Genomic DNA, 20776 nt, shown 5'->3' with positions numbered 1-20776 from the left:
TGGAGATTACAGCACATTTATTGGGTGGTCTGGTTTGGTGGTTGTGGAATTGGGAGTAGGAGGGAAGCAAAGCTGGATTCAACCGCCACTGTCTTGGAAGTTAATCAGTCAAGACCTGTGTCTAGCAGGGGTCTATATTACGTCCGGGAAAACTCCTTTCAGCGAATCGCTCTTCGCCAAAAGATAACCAGCAAAATCTAACTCCCATGAACTGCCATTTCAGCATTTTTTTTCCTAGAGGAAAAAACACTTGGCCATCATAGGGAATTTGCCCTTTTCCCCACTGTAGTGCAATCTCAGAGTTGGCGTATTTAGTTTGTGGGGTGGGGGGGCAGCTCCCCACATTGGGAGGGGGCAACACCCCCACTTTGAAGGGTTTTACATTCTGTCTGTTTTTAGGTTGGCCAAGCATTTTTCCTCTAGGAAAAAATTTGCTGGAATGGCCAGTTGAGGGAGTTAGATTTCACTGGTTACCGTTCAGCGAACAGTTGTTCGCTGAAAGGGGTTTTCACAGACATAATATAGACCCATCTAGCAGTGAGATGAAAAAGAATAGGTACAAAAGCATGAGTTGTTCAGAAATGAGAGCTTGGAGAACAGAAGCAATGCAAATAATTATATGACAGTAAATCAGAGTATGCTGTTCCACCACATTAATGGAGTAGGCTAACCCTAAAGAGTATGTACCTAATGAGATGAAAGTGTTTTGAAAGGAGGAGTCAAGCAAAGAGCAGCCATGGAGATGCTTCCTGCCTAAAATTAGTTATAAAAAAGAATAAGAAAAAGTAGAAGTCTGAGACACTAAGCACAATTAGCAGGATGAGTGGGAAATGCACCTTAAGTGTTTTTCTTTTTGCTTGCTTTTCCTTTGCTAAGGTAACTGTGGGAAACGTTTGGGTAGAACCCACTGCACTTCTGATGTTTGTTTATAGTGTGAGGACAGACCTAGGTAGCTTGGCAAAGAAGTGAAATATCTTAATCGTTTTTCTTCTTGGTTGCTTTCCTTTTACTAGGGTGCCTGTGGGAAGAGTTTGGGTAGAATCTACTGCACAGCTGATATTTGTTGACATTTTGAGTACAGACTCAGGTAGCTTAACAAAGAAGTGAAATGTTGTAACTGTAGGCAGGGAGGAGTGACCATGGCTGACTTGTCAGGTTAGAAGAGACAGTACTGGCCAATGAACTATCCTATACCAGAGTCTCTGATAACCATTCCAGTCTTATCTCATGTGCATTGATCTGTTTAGCTCCATTACATCAGCAGTAACAATGCAGACTTAGCAATATGTCTCTGAAAATGCTAGGCATCTTATAAAACATACTGTTTGTTATCAAAAAATGTTTTCAGTTTAAATTCTACATATGCCATCTCAGCCATGGAACTATTTTTTGTAACTCAATATTGTCTATGGAGCTACAGGCAGTTGGGAGTACATGCTTGTTTTTATTAGTCCACAAATAAATTGATTCATGTTATTTGTGCTTCTTTTTGTGAAGTAATGTTTGGACATAACACAGGATAACTGTTTTCAAGTATTAATAGTTATAACTATAGTCAGTACACATTTGAATTTTTTACCTACTAAACAATTCATGTAAACATGAAGCATGTTATTTTACTACAATTAACACATAGAAACAAACAATAAAGAAATATTTTGGGTGGGATTCAGAAGTGAACAGTGCATTAGTCTTGAGCTTAATGGCGATGAGGGTTTTTTAACATAAGCTTGTTAAGCACTTTTCTGACATCAGAAAAGTGCTAAACATGCCTGTCTTTTACCCATTTGTGGAGCATAGCTGTGGTACTTCATGCACTGTGTTAATCTAGATACAGTATGGAGATTGGGTAATATTATTACCATGTCTGTAAGTCACTAACCAGTAACATTGCTTGGGCTTGTATATCATTCATATACTCTTCAGATTATCTTGTGTTAGATAAATGCAACTTGCTGCAGATGGACTCTTATCTGTGAATAGTCATTGAAGGTAACAGTGCACAGACTGTGATTAGTTTTGCTTGAGCTTTGTGTATAGCACTGCACATTGTGAAACAGAAAAGTAAGGTTTGTTATGACTTTTTTCCTCAAAATGGGTTATTATGCCAAATTTTATTGCAGTCACAGTATTGTGAGTCTTACATTGCTTTATCTGACCATATATTTAGTAATGATTAGCTGCTCATAATGAGTTTACCTTAAACATTAATTATATTGCTATGAATAGAAGTGTGTAGAAGCCAAAGCAACTTACAGTAGTGATATTCTCAACAAGGGCTATGAGTTCATTCATAATTGCTTTAATGATTATCATACCACCTTTATTTCAAGCACAACCACTAATTATGAATGCATTTGTCTTGCCTGCAGGAGACTGTCCCCTTCCACACAGTACACACCCTGGCAGCCATCTTCCATCACTAAGACCAGACTCCCACCATCACTATCCAACAATTGATGAACCTCTGCCACCAAGTAAGCATTCCATTATTATTAGATAGCAATCATAACTGTTAAAAGGCATGCGTTGAGTGATTATCAGTACACAGCCATTAATCATCAACATTTATCAAGCTAGCTTCTGCTTGAAAGATGAATATAGGTTATTCTTCACTAACAATGTGATTAGATGGGTGGAGGCTTATGATGTTTAGTGAAGTTGCTTGCCTCCTTAGGCCATTCTGCAATTTCTGCAATTAAAAATCATGAGTAAGCATAGTTCATTTCATGAAATGTGTCCTTTAAGTAGAGGTGAAAAAAATGAAATATGTAGTCGAAACTGGGCAATTTGATGATGGGATAAATGTCAGAGCAGAGTAGTCATTGATACTTTGCTGATATCAGCAATGGATTGGAGATGCATCTAAAGTCTTCTGGGGTGACAAATAGTTTTAGACTAAAAAAAACGAACTCTAGAACATGACAGATCTGTTTATGGCATACTTAAAATGAGTAGAAATGATTGGAGAGGAGGATAAAGCTTTGCATGATCAGCAAGTGGCAGTCAGACCTGTTATATGTCAAATACTTGAGCTTTGTGAAAAGGCAGCAGAGATAGCAAAGTAAGTTGAACAGGAAAAATAAAGGTTGACTGGGAAAAGGGAGCACAGATGGCAAAATAAGTTGGACTGGAAAGATGATGATTGGAATGGAGAATAAGGTAAGGCAGTAAAGTCTAAGACTGTATAGAGTTCTAGAAATGGGGAAGGGTTGAAGATGACAGAAGTGTGATGTCAAGATGGTGGGTTTGATGAGTTTTGGAAATGACTAATTGAAGATTGTAGTGTTGAAGCTTTTGCCAACACCAAAGTCTGATGTTAAATAATAGAAACCTAGATCTACAATGATTGTGTTTTTGACATGTTACAAGAAGGAACAAGTACTTTGGCAGCTGTAACAGCCTTGTAGGACTATCATAGCCCTGGAGACCACTATGTCTCAAACATTATTATTCTGAGGTGACTCTGAAATATAATCTGTAATTTGTGGAAGTCACAGAACAATGTAAACAAAAACAAAATTAAAATATAAGTTGGTGTTTCATACTACTTTGCAATTGTCTTGCACTGGTGGTGTGCTGCTTTTTGAAAATTCTAATGAAGCAATAACAAAGATAAATTCCTACTGAGATTCATATCTAATGAAGCTACAAGTTGAACAAGAAGAAGCAGGGGATGACTAAGTCAAAAGAGATTAGTATTTCTGGAGAACTAGAAGGTGAGTGGGAAATAATGTGGATCCTGTAGAATAAAGGAGACAGTTTTGCTTAAAGTCCCTTTATCAGAATGTCTTGTGAGTATTCAGTGTTCTACATAAATGTATGGATGACATAACAGAAAAACTTTCACTAAAGTGCTTATGTTTACCAGTTCCATGCTGGAAAGGATAAACATCAGCATAGGTGGTGATAGATGATTTTTATTGCATTGATGAATGTAATAGCAACAGTAATACTTTTGAGTTAATGTTATACTAGATAACTTTGAAATAATGTTTATTGAGATTGTATAGAAATTAGACTATATGGTAAAGCATCAGCCATAGTGTAATATTGATACTGGGTTTGGATTTCACTGTGCTAAAGAATAACCATTGGACTGCCCAATTGTAATAATTATTGTAATTTGTTTAAATGTCATAGAGTGTAGTACCTGTCAGCCATATGAAAATGTTAATACCAGCTTTGACCTACATCACTGAAAATGCTTGTAAGTTTCATTGTGTCTTTTAGATATTTGAAAACATGATGAGGTATTAAAACATATGAAAATGATACTACTATGTTTTGATTGGGTTATGGTGGAGGAACCACAGAAATTAATAATTGCGACCATTATTGAAAATGAATCAGTTTAAAGCTGGATTTGAACTGGAATATGATGAAGTATTAAACATATCATTAAAAGCATTTTGTAAATATTTATTGAAACAGTTTAAGTATCACAGACTATGACAATATAATACTCACATGAAATGTTATATTAAGTGTGAACTGAAATAAGGTAAAATAACTATCTGATAAATCAAATTACTTAACCATAATTAAGCAACTATGACGTTTACAGGAAATGTTCAAATATCGTAGAAAATTCTGAAGTATAGCCATTATAAAAGTGTAAGAATGACGTATGAATCAGAATATGATGACAAAGTACTAATATCAGTTTAAAATTTAGATATGCTGAAATAGTAACCATATCAGTTTCTTGTAATCATAGCATTTTCTGAAGCTGTATAAATGTTATGAATTCACCATATTCAGATTCAGACCTACCATTAATAATTTTCCTATTCTGAATACGTTACCATATTCTATAACATTGTATATTTGACTGTAATAATGTGTAATCTGTGAGATTTATAACATGTATAACACATGAGGTGGCAGTACTTTATCTGAACATGAGGCCATGTTAGATGTTGAGTAAATTTGAAATAATAAAGGTGACAAATATCCTTTTGTCCACTGTTTGCTGACTTGGTGGATAGAGAATACATTTGTTGGTTAGACCCAAGTCATGATACAGATTGCTGAAGTTAATAGCTGTAATTTTTTCTGTATGTTTTCCCCTTTGTGTCTGTCAACCATCAGTCCTATGTGGCATGAACTCAGTCCTCACTGAGTAAGAGCTGACCAGAGGTGGCTGTCATTCAGACAACGGTGGGAGAGCTTGTGCACCTGCCTATGCCTCAGCATTCATCCTCTTTAAGGAGGCCACTCCTTTATTTCATCAGTCTGAGGGTCAGGCATTACCTTCCCGGACTTGAACAGACAGTTTTCAGGATGGACCATAATTGTTCTCAGGGTGGGGTACTACACATTGCTACTTCCTCTTAACAACTTATTTCATTTAGGACATTGGTTATGGGGAATGTTTCTGTTATTATGTCACTAACCCCACCCTCCTCAAGGTGACAACCTGAGTCACTGCATGAACTACCCACACCCTGCCAAAATGCACGTGCACTCTGAAATATATGTTCCAAGAGCTGCAATCACCAGCTAAGGGAGCATTAAGCTCATATTCTTTATGGTAACTGCTCTACCTGTATTACAAGCCTCGAGTTGCATTGGAGTAATTTGGCCTCTGGGAAAAACACTCCCACCCTCTAGGATGGGTGAGCTATAAGCTAATCACCCCCCCAAGAGTTTTTTCCAGTGCCATTCACCTTGTCAATGTCAGGTCATCTGGGCACAGTGAGGGCTTCATTCCTGTGCACCACAGAGCCATGGTGTGCAATTATGAATGGGATGAAAACTGTTACAATTATAAGTAGTTTGTGGATGGTGTGAGATGAACAAGATGATCTCAGTCATGTTTACTGTGCTTTATTTTGTCAAGGGAGCAAAAAATGCTGGTCATTAGTGAGATGGAATATTGTGGAAAACCCGGATGCACTGAAAAGCAGTTTAGCAATGCTGATAGAGGCACCTAGGAATATAGTTAGGAAGAACAAGTGAGTAGCATGAATGGGGCAAACAATGAACATAGAGGCACCAAGTCATCAGGCATGAATGGATGAGTGAGAGAAACAGGTCACCCATGAAGGATGGCAGTCCCAGGCGTAGAGCTTGGGTTGCACAAGGAAGACTTGGATGACATATGGGATCAGAGGGAAGATGGGCATCGGTGCTGGTAAACAGGCTGTAATTTTTTTATGAAATAAAAAATTAAGAGAATGTCCTGCAGAAGTGAAGACTTTCCTCTCTGGATTCTGGGTGATCAAACTGATATAAAGGCTGCTTCCAAGTAAGATTGATTATGATCATACATAGGGACAGAAGGCAGGACACTGGCATTAACATGACCAAAGACAAAGGGTCTAGATGCCTGTTTGAACAGCTAGAGTCTGATCTAAGGTTTGGCACAACAGTGTTCATAATTGCTTAGCTGCTAAACTGTACATGTTAAGTGAAGAGTAATATGGATGGGGGTGTTCAATAGATGAACAAAATGGCTGCATGAGCAGTATAAATATTTAAAGCAGGGATGCGATAACTAAAGAAACAGTAGTGCTTCAGATGTAACTGTTATGCAGTGGTGCTGGGAGAGCTGCATATTGTTGCAGACTTAGAGTGACACCGCATCACTAGCATTTTATGTATCTAAAGAGAAGCTTGACACTTAAGTTAGTCTGTCTACAGAACTACAGAACAGCAGGAAGAAAGCTATTTTCTGGAAGTATGGTAAGAGGAATTGTTGATGTGAAGGGGCAGCTTGGAAATGTTAGTGTGTTATGTGTATTGTGTTTTGGATACCTTCTGCTAAAGTGCATGGTAGTATCAGTGGAGCAACAAGCAGCTTGATTTGCTGCAAATGATGCTGGGGTATGTGATTGGGTTATGTGACGAGGATAAGAGCAAAAATTATAGACAGGAAGTGCAAGGGATGTTAGAAAGATTAGAGGTGGAGAAGTGGGTGGGTAGATTTATAAGGGAGATACATAAGATAGGCATATATGAGGTTTGAAACGAGGTGGTTAATGTTTATAGAAGAGGGAATAGTAAAAGGGAAATTAGACCTAGGATAACATAAGAGACAATTTGTGGGTATGAAGTAATACATCAGCACAGAAATATATTGGAGCAGGAAGGAATGAATTAGACACAAGAGACAGGTAAATGATAATGAATGATAAAAGGGGAAAGCAAGATGAGAACTGTGAAGGGGGCATGAAATAAATGACAGAGGTGGGAAGCTGACCTCATCTGGATGGTGTCCAGCATTGAGCTCACTATATAGTTAATTTCTATGGAAAAGTGATAAATCTAGAGAGGGGTAAGAGAGACTGAATTGATGCAATAGGAGAAAGCTACAGTGAAGTTATGTGCATTCCATTCAGTACAGACAGTAAAACTAGAACTTCTGTCCAAGTAGAGGAGAGACTAAAAGGTCTTCTACTAGGGAGGGATTCAGAATGGAAAGTACACTTGTTACACAATATGTCTGTTATTATGTGACAATTTATAGTTGTATACTACTATGGTATAAATATTGTACGTGGTTAATATCTTGTATATGTTGGCTTCTATGCACCATTTTGTTCTCCTTGCAACTTTTTTTCAATTGTATTATGTATTGCATACCCCCCCCTCCACATAGTTTGAGTACATATTGTCTTCTGGAGAGAGTTAGTCATTGGTGTTGGTACTATACATGTCTATTGTTTAAAATGTATTATTTTGAAGTTTTTGGTAAAATAGAATATAAAACAAACAAGGTGGGGGCTATGCCCCCCAAACTCCCCAATGTGGGGGGCTGTGCCCACCACACCCCCCCCCAACTATATATAGTAAATCCAGGATTGCACTACAGTGGGGAAAAGGGCATATACCTTTTGCTTGCCTTACAGTGCTCTACACAGTGCCATATATACTAAGTTCAGTTCAGTGAAGTGAGAGTCAGTGAAATGAGTTTTCAGTAATTTGTGTTTTCAGCGATGTTGGGGTGAAAGAAAATTCATTGAAATGAGATTCAGTGAAACAAAGTAGACCCATATATATATATATATATATATATATATATATATATATATATATATATATATATAGTTTGTTTTTTTTCCCCTGTAGAGATAAATGAAAGAATAAAAGTAACAAAAATATGTACTGTAGTAATTCAGTACACTTTATAATTCTAACGTTGTGCTCTTTAAACATCTTCAGTATTGCGGAGTTGTCATAATTGTTAAAGTGCTTACCTTACAAACACAAAGTGCAAGGTTTGATTCTCACATAGGGTTATTGGCTAGGCTTAAAATGGCCCACAGGGGCAGTTAGCCTAGTAGTAATCTATGAACCTATAAAAAAATCCATCAACTTTTTATGTCAATCACTACCTTCCTCTGTATTTGTACAAAATTTACATAATCACAGACCTCTGAAAATCCTGTAGACTTCCCATATAAAATGTTATATTTGAGTACTTTCTTTGGCATTCATGTAAATATAACCTACATTTGGTGTTGCATAGTAGGAACCTGGATGGCCTTAACCAAGTATATACATTGTATTCTTCTGATGTTTTTGATTTCAGAAAATTGTATTGAGAACCCAGTGCTTAGTGAAGTGAAAAATGACTCCAGCCTAAAAGTGGACCTCTGTAATAAAGGATATGTAATCAGGTTTGGCATATTATCAATGCAAACAAAATAACAAACTGACTCAGTAAATAACTGATAGATTAAAAAAAAGCATATGTCATAAAAACAGAGAAGTACAGCTGGTCAGTCATGCAAATAAAAGTCCCTAGATTACAGCAATATTTTTGACAAGGGACCTGGGATATTGTTTTTTATTAGACTGGAGAAATTAATGCCAAATAGAAGGAGGCAGAAAAGAGTATTGAGGAACCCCATTTGTGAGAGGTTAACTTACCAAAGTAGCACCTTTAACTCTGATACACTAACTCTGATTGATATTGTGTTCCATCCACCTTATTGCATTTGCCCAGTAATTCAGAATGAAGGGCCAATGGTCTCATAAAGTGATTACCTAGCACAGATAAGTCATTTTATGTGATCACAGAAAATACGATTCAGACATAACTTTAGCCACAACGAGGAGGACTTCCTTATCAGATAATTTGCATGTCCCTGAATCTCATCTTTTTACTGTTCTTGCTAAAAGCACATCATGGCAGTAGTGTCCTCTAGTGGCCCAGACATCACAGTGGCCCTACCTCTCAACTGTGCAGAATTTTGCAGAACATCCCTGAGTTGGTCTTATATATTTTCTCTGTCTCTCTTCAACCCTTATAGTTCCTGGTAAATAACTGCAGTTTATAGTCAAGTAATGATACCAGATTTTTTTGGAACACAGACAATTCACCTTCTCTAGAAATGACTCCCAATAACTCAGAAGAATAGATTATTTTCTTGGTCCAAGGTTGATTCTCCCAAGAAAATGAAATATAGAAATTAGAGACAGATACATTTGCAACCACATCATTGCGAAGCAATCTTTTAGTATAGGAAAAAGTAAAAGGTTAAAGAATATTTGGTGATGAGGACATTATAAATAGAGACCAGAGAATGCAAAACATAAACTGTTGGGAATTACAGAACAGAGAATAGAAGATAACTTAGCAGAATCAATGGGAGGAGTTTAATGAAGTGCAATTAAAACCACACCTAGAGCACAATTGATGGCAGTAGTAAGGAAGAATAGAAAACTATGAGAGACTTGGATATAGATAAAGAGGAGAGGTTAATACATACTTGCATACGTACAAATACTTCAAGCTTGGGCATTAATGCTCTTCTAGCTTGCCAATATGCCAATATACAAAAACATTTGTTCCCATAATAAGTTTCCAGGCTAAAAATATTTAAACTAGTACTTGCTTTAATGTAATTTAGTAGTCTGTTCCATACATCAGCTGCTCCCTCAGAGAACCAATTAGTACACTTCTCATTCCTATAGAATCTTTTACATAGTTTGTCTGATGATTGTCTATTATTTTTTTTATAACCCCAAACATTCCTAGAGATAGTTGTCTTTAAATGCCCTACATACCTGAATAAGATCTTCTATTGGATATCTGTAAGAGACACTTTACAAGTTCAGATATTTTAGTCTTTCATAATAACTTAAATTTTCACAACCATGGTTGCCCTTGGTATATTTCTGCTGTACTCTTTTCAGTTTACTCATGCTTGTTTTCTTAAAGGTTTCCATATTGTTATTACATACTCAAGTTTGGGTCTAATGTAACTAACAAACAATGACTTCATCATTTTTGATTTCCTAGACTTTATAAATCTTTTTGTACAACCTATAGTTCTATAACTATCATTAACCAATTGATTGATATAATTAGAAAAACTCAAAACTGGATCTATCCATATACCAGGTCCTTAAATGAATCTACAATTTCAATCACTGTGTGCTGTATTAAATATTCACCTTTCAATTTATGTCTCCCAAAGCTTAGATTTTGATGTTATTTATCAGCATATTATTTTCCTGTGCCCAAATGGTCAATTTAGTCAAGTTCTTTTGAAGATATGCCTTATCTGTAACAAATGTGATCAGTTTACCCAATGTCAAGTCATCTGCATATAGACTGTAGAACACCTCAGATGAAAAAGTTAGGTCTGAAAGATACAATCTAAACAAGTAAGGGCCTAGGAAAGAGCTCCGTGGGACACCCTGACTGTAACCAGGAATTTCACCTGTCCATTTGCTGTATGATATTTACCATGTCCTATTTGTAAGCCATGCAGCTATCCATCTTATCAAAAGTACAGCAATACCTAGTTGTTTTAATTTATTAATCAGTGTTTTGTGTATGGCCCTGTCAAATACTGAAGTTAGATATATGCAAATTACATCACAGCATAATTTTTCATTCATAGCTGTTAGTATACTGTTATAGAACATCCTGTTATGTGTGGTAATAGATCTATTTTCAACATATGCATGTTGATATATGGTTTCAAGTTCCAACCTATCCAGTTCTGACAATAACTTATTCAATATCACCTTCTCCATTATTTTTCCACAACATGAAAGTAGACTTAAGGGTCTATATGACTCTGGGTTTGTCCTCCTCCCCTTTCCCTTAAAGACAGGTTTAATAAGTGCATGTCTCCAATCTTGAGGAATCTCCCCATATTTATATGACGTAGCAACTAATAGATATAATGGTATTATAAGTTCTTGCTGAAGTGTTCTCAGGTCATTGTTACTAATTCCATCTCCTCACTGTGCTTTGTTTGGATCCAGTTTGCACAGTTCTTTTTCAATATAATCTAATGTGATTCCAGTACTTGAGCTTACCTGGATGTCACCCCTTTGTAGAGCCAAACTGTTTTGTATAAGATTTTGTAAATATATCTATAATCTGTTGTGTGTGAGAATACATTGTAGAATCTATACGCAGTTTATCAATTTGTATGTCTTTACTCTTTCCGCATTTATGTATCTATAAAAAGGTTTCCTATTATGTTTGATATCTTTATGTAAATTGATTTAGATTTCAGTTTGGCAGTATTATCCAGCAACAAATCAACCTTTATGCCCCATGATTGCTGCACATCAACGGTGGTAAAACTTGACTTGAAGTTACAGTAATTTCTTTGGGAACACAAACAATGTCTAGTATGTTCCATCCCCTGGTAGGTCTTTTTACAATCTGAAGCATTTGTTGTTCCTGAATATACACTGTGAATAATTTACTTACTAACATTGTTGAATCAATATTATTCCATTCTGTTTCTGGTAAATTGAAGTCCCCAGCTAATATTATTCTTCCCTCCTGTGTTTCATGCAAGAAATGTATGAATTCCTCTAGGTCATCTGCACTTGACTTTGGTGGTTTATACACTCCAACAATTGTTATATGTTCCAGGGTTGTCTCTATTGTCACAGTTACACAGTCTATAGAATTGGTGTTATCACTGAACATGTAATAATCGCAGGTCTCATAGCTATCTTTAATCCCTATATTAACACCTCCACCTGATTTTTTTGTTAGAATGTCTGTTACAGTAAAACTATTTATACCCTGACAGAATTGGTTGCTAATCATTGTTTTTTAACCATGTTTCACAAACAATAACAACATCAATCTTGTGGGAACATAGCAACTTTTCCAATAAGAAACTTTATTATTAATACTCCTGATATTAACAATCATCAGAGGTGCATCAGATGTTGCTATCTGTGAACTGTTAAATTTTTGACTTGGCAAAAATCCTGCCTAGTGTTTGTCAAATATTGCAAAATATCTGCTGCAAAAATTCTCTTCCCTGATCTAGACAAATGCAAGCCATCATGTCTGAGCACATTTGTGCCCAAAACTAGGCTTGGATGTTCTGCACATTTCCATTTTTTTAAACAGGACATTTTTTCTATGTAGGTATTTACCCAAAAAATCTTTTCATTCACGGTGACCTGACTATCCTTATGAATAAAACAGATCCGTACTTCCTTATGTTAATGCGTTCCAAGACTGGTCTCACATCTTCTATTTTTGCTCCTGGCAAACGTAACACTATTTGATGTTCATTATCATCTCCACACATGTAAGTATCAGTTCCTCTAACAATTGACTCTCCAATTACAAGAATATCTTTTCTGACCAGATCTGAAGACTCTTCAGCTTCTAATACAGTAATATCTGCTCTATCAATTGTTACGTAGGAATGACCTTCATCACCATTAGTCTTATTAATTCCACTGTTTTCATCGTGTATTACATTTGCAAGCATACAGTTCTCATTCAGCTGGCTTTGTACATCCACAGCTTGAGCCATGTAGTCAGTATCTGTCTTTCTCTTCTTTTTTCTTACAGTAATTTTCTTCAATCCGTCCACATTCAGTTTTGATTTCTTCCTTTTCACCTGCCCCTTGCCTCTTTTTTCTTCCTTCTCTTTTAGAAGCATTACAAAAATCTCTTATCCCAGGCAAAAATGCTAAACTAATTGCCTGGGCCTGCAAACATTAAATACACACTTTATTTATTCATTCCCAAGATAATGGATGATGCAGGAGAGGAAGTGATGTAAGCAGAAGACTTTAGGAATGCTTTTAAAGTGTGGTATGAAATACATTATACAGAAGAGGTAAACAATATGACTGACCCAGTGGTTCACAAAGACAGGAACTAGAAAACAGATTAGTTTGGAACAACAAGCCTATTTAGATAAAAATATTAGTTTATTACTTAAACCTTGAATTGCATTCTGTAATAATAAACTAAAAAAAAAAATAAAACATCTAATACCGGTTGAGTTATTTATTTATTTATTTATTTATTTATTTATTTATTCATTTATTTAACATTTATTTACGGGGAAAGTCCAGCTGGGTCAGGAACCCAATTTCAGCAGAGGCCTGGGGAGAAAAGCTCCAAATGATACATGAAAGTTAAGACAATTTACATGAACAAGATAAAAACCAGGTATTAAAGCAGACAATAATACATGAATGCTAAATAAGTACAGAGAGGTTTATACAATAATAAAACATGTACTAAATTAAAGTCGTAGATTGCAAACTTTTTTTTTTTTTTTATACATCAGGTAGGAGTAAGGTAAAGAATGAGGATCGGGGGGGCGGAGCCTAGATGGCTAACTGGTAACAGCAACTTTTATGAGCTCCACAATCTAGTACCAGAATTCAGGAAAAGAATCATTTTTATTTTTCAAAAGTAGTAAATTCTTATTAAGGAACCTGAATTCTATAAGAATACTAAATTGCATGCATTTTTATTGAAATTTTCCTGTGAAATAAACTGGAGATAACTTCTTCAATACAGAAATGAGCAACGCTAAGTCTTCACACTCTGAAACTTCACTGAAAAAGGAAATTCAACTGATGTCAGCCACACTACTTGAACTATCTGTCAAAGTGGACAGATTTACAGACAACTTTGAAAATCTAAAAGTCAACTGTCAGAAACAGACTGATGTCCTTAATGAAATCTTGCAGTAGCAACAATCAAAAATATTGGATATGGAAAATTCTAAGTGACATAGATGAGAGACTTAAGAAAGATGAAACTCACTGTGAATCTCTTTTACAGCAGAATACCTGGCTAATCAGTAAAATAGATGATTTAGAGAACAGAGAAAGGAGAAATAACATTAGAATTTTTGGTCTTCCAGAAAAAACAGAAGGTGAGGACATTATTTTATTTCTTAACTCTTGGTTTCCAGACATATTAGACCAAAAGGAAGGTCTATCAAATGGTATAGAAAGAGCACACAGAGCTACACGGAAACCTATTCCTTCTTCTTCCAATATGCCTCCTAGATCTATTATTGTGAAATTCTTGTCATATTTAGACAAAGAACTTGTTCTCAAATCTGCCTGGAGAGGTCATCCATTGACATATAATAAGAGTCAAATTAGATTTGACAATGACTATTCTTCAACAGTCTTGGAACTAAGGAAAAAAACCTGTCCTTTTATGAGATTTTTGAAACAAAATAAAATAAAGGCACAACTTGCTTTCCCTGCAAGAATCAGAATCCTTTATTCAATTGACATAAGAACATTCAACAATGTCGAAGAAGCTATAACTTTCATCAAAAACAACAACATAACTGCAGTTCCAGAAGACATGGATTGGTCATCTTCCACCACTTTGAAAAGAACCTCTGAGAAAAATAACTGGACTGATATGAGAAAGAAGAAACTGAAAACTGATCCTAGAAACTCTGGAGTCACTACTTCTCTAAAAGCATCAACTAGGACTTGATTTCACTTCTAATCATTCAAAAAAGTATGTATTTTTACCTAACATACACCTATAAGAATGTTTTCTTACATTTTCTGATTGAACCTTACTAAGATTATATCTTATATTTCATGTGTTTAGACTTCTCTAATGGTCCTTAATATAGCTAATTACTAAGAACCCATATAATAATAATAGCTTGTTCAAGTGACACCCTTGATTTTTGCTTCATTAGCAGCAATTAAACGTATGCTGTATGCATTTATACTTTATACAATTCTTAATTTGAAATGTTTTTTGATTTTTAAATACATTTATTACAATATTTTATAATTTAGACTTTAGTTACTACTCTACTCAATTTTAGCGTTCTAACATTCCATTATGACTGTTTACTGTCACTCTTGTTTAAAATAGCCTCGAGCTAACAAATGTCTCTCCTCTAAAATAGAATCTACATAATTAACATGGAAGCTCTCATCCTAAAATATAGGAATATGAAGAATTAAATGTTTTTACACACAGTTATAGGTAGATTAAACTAAATTAACCTCACCTATTATCAAAATAACTCTTGTACTATCTATCCCACACATGTATACCGCATAAATATATACAGTTTTATAGTTGTTACTGACAAGAGCTTCCATCTCACATTCTCTGACTTCACTTGTCTATTCCGATTGATTAAATAGTCTGATTAGTTGAGATATTTTTTCTTTCATGTTATTTATTTACTAAATATTAATGTTTTCTATGGTTAGAAAATGTTTCAGTTTTTAGGAAGGTGCCTGTTTAGATCAGTTTGTGTTATTCATCAGTGAGTGCACTGTACGGATTTACACCATTGCTTTACTGTTGAGTCGTGCACTGTTTAGTTCAGGGGTGGGCAAACTTTTTGATTCGTGGGCCACACTGAGTTCTAACATTTGACAAAGGGGCCGGAACAACCTGGAGACATCAAAAATCTGGACAAGGCCGAAAAATAGATACAAATCTGTATATGCTGAAGTTTTAACATAAAATTTGCATGCTTTACTTCTACAACACTTGATTTTATTTTACACTTTTATTGCACAATGCAGAAACACCAATAGATCTCTGTTGAAATGAAGCAAAACTGTCTCACAATGAAAATAGAGTTGGCATTAAAACTTCTCTACATTCATTAAAATAGCATTGAAATCTACACTACATCCAAAGAAAATGCATCTGGCCAATGGTGGATGTAAGATTACCTTTGTGTTGTTTTCAAAATCATTATCCCCCTTGCACACAACAAGAAAGATATATGTGTTCTTTGTTACACGTTCCTGACTTTAGTAAATATATATTCCCTTGTATAATAAATAATAAATAATAAATGAAATAAGCAGGAAGCTAATACTGCAAATAAATATCATTAATATAAAAATATATATAGTATATTATTAGTATATAATGCCTTTCAAGATTCTGGAAATAAACTTCCTCTCTTTACTATACTTAATTTAACTTAATAATTAACTTCCTTCAAAAATAACCTTGATGCATTTGTTTGGGAAGAGAAAATACTAACGTAAGATTATGGCAATCCTGCTTCTTGAAGACCAGTAGATCATGGCAAGCTTGTCAGAGTAACCTTCTGATTGTAAATCTATAAAAAGTAGTAGTAAGAATATTTCCAATGCTAATTATCATGGCTGTAGGCAACAATCGAGTGCAAACATGGACATTACAAGAGGCGGTAGAAGAAAGGATTTCAGAACAAAACATGAATATCTACAAAATGATCAGCTTGAGTTGCAATAGATAAAGCAGTCAACTCCCATATCCATAGCAAGATCACAGCTCTTATTGGAGTTAAACAAGCACAAGTCCAGCAAGAAGTAAATCAGTCATCCCAGCCTAAGGCAGACCCTGATAACATTTTTCCTTACAAGAGGTGCCGCCGATTCAGGGATGGATTGGGTTATTTATTGTGTGAAATCATATCCAGATTTCCCCAGAAGTGATTAATGTGACACAGGGCAGAGTGCTACAGTGCATTAGTAGAAGAAAAGAATGAACTGGAAACTGAAAAGATGGTGTCTCTGTTGTATTGTTAAGTAAGCTGAACCTATAGCTGCAAGAATAATAAATCTAGTCAAAAGAAAGATACATTTAGTCATACAACTGGAAGAGATGCTTTTAAAAGAACACTGCCTACTGCAGAAAAAATAAAGAAGCGAAGTTTCTAGGCATGCTTTAAGTCTTTAAATATTTTTTTTTTTTCATTTGTAGATGAAAAATCAAACCTTTCTGCGCAAATTAAGCTGGGTGAATCTATTCTAGCAGCATTCATTCACTTTCTCTCCAATCGCCACACAATACACACACACACACTTCACTCCTTTCAAACTCTGCATCTATTCACTTTCTCTCTCCGATCGCCACACACATTGTTACACACACTTCACCTTTCAAACCTGCATTCAATTTCACTTTCTCTTTCCAATCGCTCACACACACACACACTTCACCTTTCAAACCTGCATTCACTCACTTCTCTCTCTCTCCGACGCTCACACACACAAACACAATAACACTTCACCTTTCAAACCTAAGACCATCTACCTACTTTCTCTCTCCACTGCATCACACACGCACACACACTCTTTCACAATTCAAACCTGCATTCACTCACTTTCCGGGATCTCTCCGGTCACACACACACACACACACACACACTCCCACCTTTCAAACCTGCATTCACTCACTTTCTCTCTCTCCGATCATTCATTGGCACACACACACACAATAACATTGGCATTTATCTAGTGATCTCACTCATCTTCTTCTTTTCCTATCGTGACACACACGCGATACACACACACACACACACACAAACACACACACACACACACACACACACACAATATCATCACTCAATAATACCTCTCTTACCCTGGAGTAGTGCTCAAGCGCTTCTGTTCAATCCATCCCTCATGTTGCTGCTGCTGCTATATTAATCCTGGGCCTCGGCTCGCTTCAGGGGCCCATTTCCCGCTGGAGTCAGCCTCTTCTGTTCCACATGTTGCATTCCTGCTGACTGTTAATTTAACCGCCAGCTCCGCTTTGGAAATGATAATGCGCAGCTCCTTGAGCTCAATTCCGACTGGCTGGTAGCCTGATGACGCCGACGCCATCGCCGCATGATGATGACGCCATTCCATAGTTCTGACATGTGAAAATTTTTAAAAATTAGTTTAAAATCCTATTAAATTTTTAAAGTTTGTCGGGCCGAATCAAACGCTTAATCGGGCCGCGTGACAGGGCCCTGGCTGTAGTTTGCATTCCTATGCCTGGTTTAGTTTTAAGGATGTATGTTTGGCACAGGCTAGTTTATGTAAACTTAGAGATACAATAATGAAGGTTCTGTATATTTCTGACGAGGATAGATTTCTATGTTGTGCGATGCATGTTTTGGTACAGTTATTTCTGTCAACTGCGCCGAACGATGTTGTGGGGAGGGCTGATAGCTCCTTGAGGTTTGGCGGTGAACAGTGCCCGCTATGGGATTTGACAGGTTGGTTTACTGCTTGGTTGTGTTTTGTGATTGCCTGGGATGCAGTGAAATATGTGAACAGGTTTGTTCCTTTGTTGGGCCATGGGAGAACTCTCGTTGTAGTTGAGGATCTGTTGTTATGATCTATTACATTGTTGACACTTATTTTTGGGTGCTTTTCGCTGCCGGGCAATGGATCGGCAATATACTTGAAGCGAAAGTGCTTGTGGTGATCAACGTATGGTTGCATGGGGAGGTTGTTTTGAAGGGGAGAGACATTGGTGTGCTGCAGAGTTTGTCTGGTTTCTGTGGGAATGTGGATGGTCGAGATGCGGCAGGAGAGGTAAGTTAGTAAATTACCCTTTATTCAAAGTTTTTGAGAACAATAGTCAGGAGGATGTCTGATTTGGGGTCTGTGTCCTCCTATTTTGTTTAGATTGCTCCAGATCTTCATGTGGCGGATGGCAGATATACATTATGTGTTGTAGTAGTGGCTTGCTATGAGTGAAAGCGGATATGTGTGGTGCTTACGGGTAGGCTGTTAGTGGTTCTTGGGGTACTTTATCCTAGAGCTTCTTCCGCTTAAACAGGCAATGTCCCTTGTCATGGAGGATGGAAGCTTTAGAGCTAGAAATCTGCTTTAAATTGGTGCAATATGAGTGCAAAAATAGGTAGCTGGTCGATGTTCTGGTGTTTTATTACATTTATAGTTGTAGTTCAACTCTTGTGTGGATGTCCATTTTAAATAGTTGATCTGTTCTACATATACCTCCTCAACTAATCTAGATTTTGTTTTGGATTTTAGTTGAGCCTCTTAACTTGTCATGATAGTAGTGGCTTAAGCATGAATGTCATTCTGTATTTGAAAGCTTGGTAAACTGGTATCATTCAGGGACATGTATGTTAACTCAGTCCCCATCCTGTCAGGTTAATAGATGAATTGTCTCTGATTATTTTTAAATTTTCACTCCAATTTTTTTGGCTATGTTTAAAAGTTGCTAATTTTACTAAGTTATTGTAATGCTGCTAATTTCTAGCACCCTCACTCTGCAGCTGTTTTTGACAACAGATTTTGTTCTCAATTTACATCAATTATGCTCTCAGTAACGCTTCTCTTTCTTATAGATTTTATGTCATCAGTTTAGGTTCTCTATTATCAGTACTATTTGCCTAATTTGTAAGTAAGTGAGACTGGTGAGTTTTAATGTTGGCTGGAGGTTTTATCCAGTATCTTAATGTAGTAGAAAAGAAATGTGTGTGTATTCACATCACCAGTAGCTGCATCACAGTTTTTCTTAAGCAATAGACATCCTATGAAACAACAATGCATTTAGTGTAGAAGTGACTTAGAGTTAGTCTAAATTAACTATAGCAGATAATTAATGGCAAATTAGCATTTGCTTTTTATTTATTTTAAAAAACTATAGGCAAAGATCAAATGCATAATGAGCAGAAATGAACTTACCAAGTATTGATTCTTAAGTTTTAATCTGCAAAACATAAATAATATAAGCTATCTGTTTAGTTACATTTCTTGATCCAGATATCCTCTATGGGTTGTGTTCAGCAAACTTGGGAAATGGATTTTAAGAATATTTACCTTTTAGATGACAAATAATAATAAAGATATGCATGACAACTCAGTAGAAATATGAAACCCTAGAGCAGGGGTGGGCAAACTTTTTGATTCGTGGGCCACACTGAGTTCTAACATTTGACAAAGGGGCCGGAACAACCTGGAGACATCAAAAATCTGGACAAGGCCGAAAAATAGATACAAATCTGTATGCTGTTTAACATAAAATTTGCATGCTTTACTTCTACAATGACTTGGATTTTATTTTTACACTTTATTGCACAATGCAGAAACACCAATAGATCTCTGTTAAATGAAGCAAAACTGTCTCACAATGAAAATAGAGTTGGCATTAAAACTTCTCTACATTCATTAAAATAGCATTGAAATCTACACTACATCCAAAGAAAATGCATCTGGCCAATGGTGGATAAAGATTACCTTTGTGCTGTTTTCAAATCATTATCCCCTTGCACACAACAAGAAAGATATATGTGTTCTTTGTTACACGTTCCTGACTTTAGTAAATTATATTCCTTGTATAATAAATAATAAATAATAAATGAAATAAGCAGGGAAGCTAATACTGCAAATAAATATCATTAATATAAAAATATATAGTATATTAGTATATAATGCCTTTCAAGATTCTGAAATAAACTTCCTCTTTACTATACGACGAACTTAATAATTAACTTCCTTCAAAAAATAACCTTGATGCATTTGTTTGGGAAGTAGAAAATACTAACGTAAGATTATGGCAATCCTGCTTCTTGAAGACCAGTAGATCATAAGCTTGTCAGAGTAACCTTCTGATTGTAAATCTATAAAAAAGTAGTAAGAATATTTCCAATGCTAATTAATGGCTGTAGGCAACAATGAGTGCAACATGGACATTACAAGAGGCAGAAGAAAGGATTTCAGAACAAAACATGAATATCTACAAAATGATCAGCTTGAGTTGCAATAGATAAAGCAGTCA

General features: G+C 35.9%; 1 protein-coding gene across 1 annotated transcript in view; it reads left to right on the top strand.

Moving 5' to 3' along the window:
• HECW1 (HECT, C2 and WW domain containing E3 ubiquitin protein ligase 1) overlaps positions 1–20776 on the top strand; it is a 2794797-nt gene that overhangs the window by 1789378 nt on the left and 984643 nt on the right. The window contains exon 11 of the mRNA XM_044065592.1: positions 2373–2477. Coding sequence (XP_043921527.1) covers positions 2373–2477 — 105 coding nt within the window. The remainder of the gene's footprint in view (positions 1–2372; positions 2478–20776) is intronic.

This window comes from Protopterus annectens, chromosome 3.part0 (assembly GCF_019279795.1).
Source record: "Protopterus annectens isolate FY-2018-M chromosome 3.part0, PAN1.0, whole genome shotgun sequence".
Classification (NCBI taxonomy): Eukaryota; Metazoa; Chordata; order Ceratodontiformes; family Protopteridae; genus Protopterus; species Protopterus annectens.
This window is presented reverse-complemented; position numbering and strand designations above follow the sequence as displayed.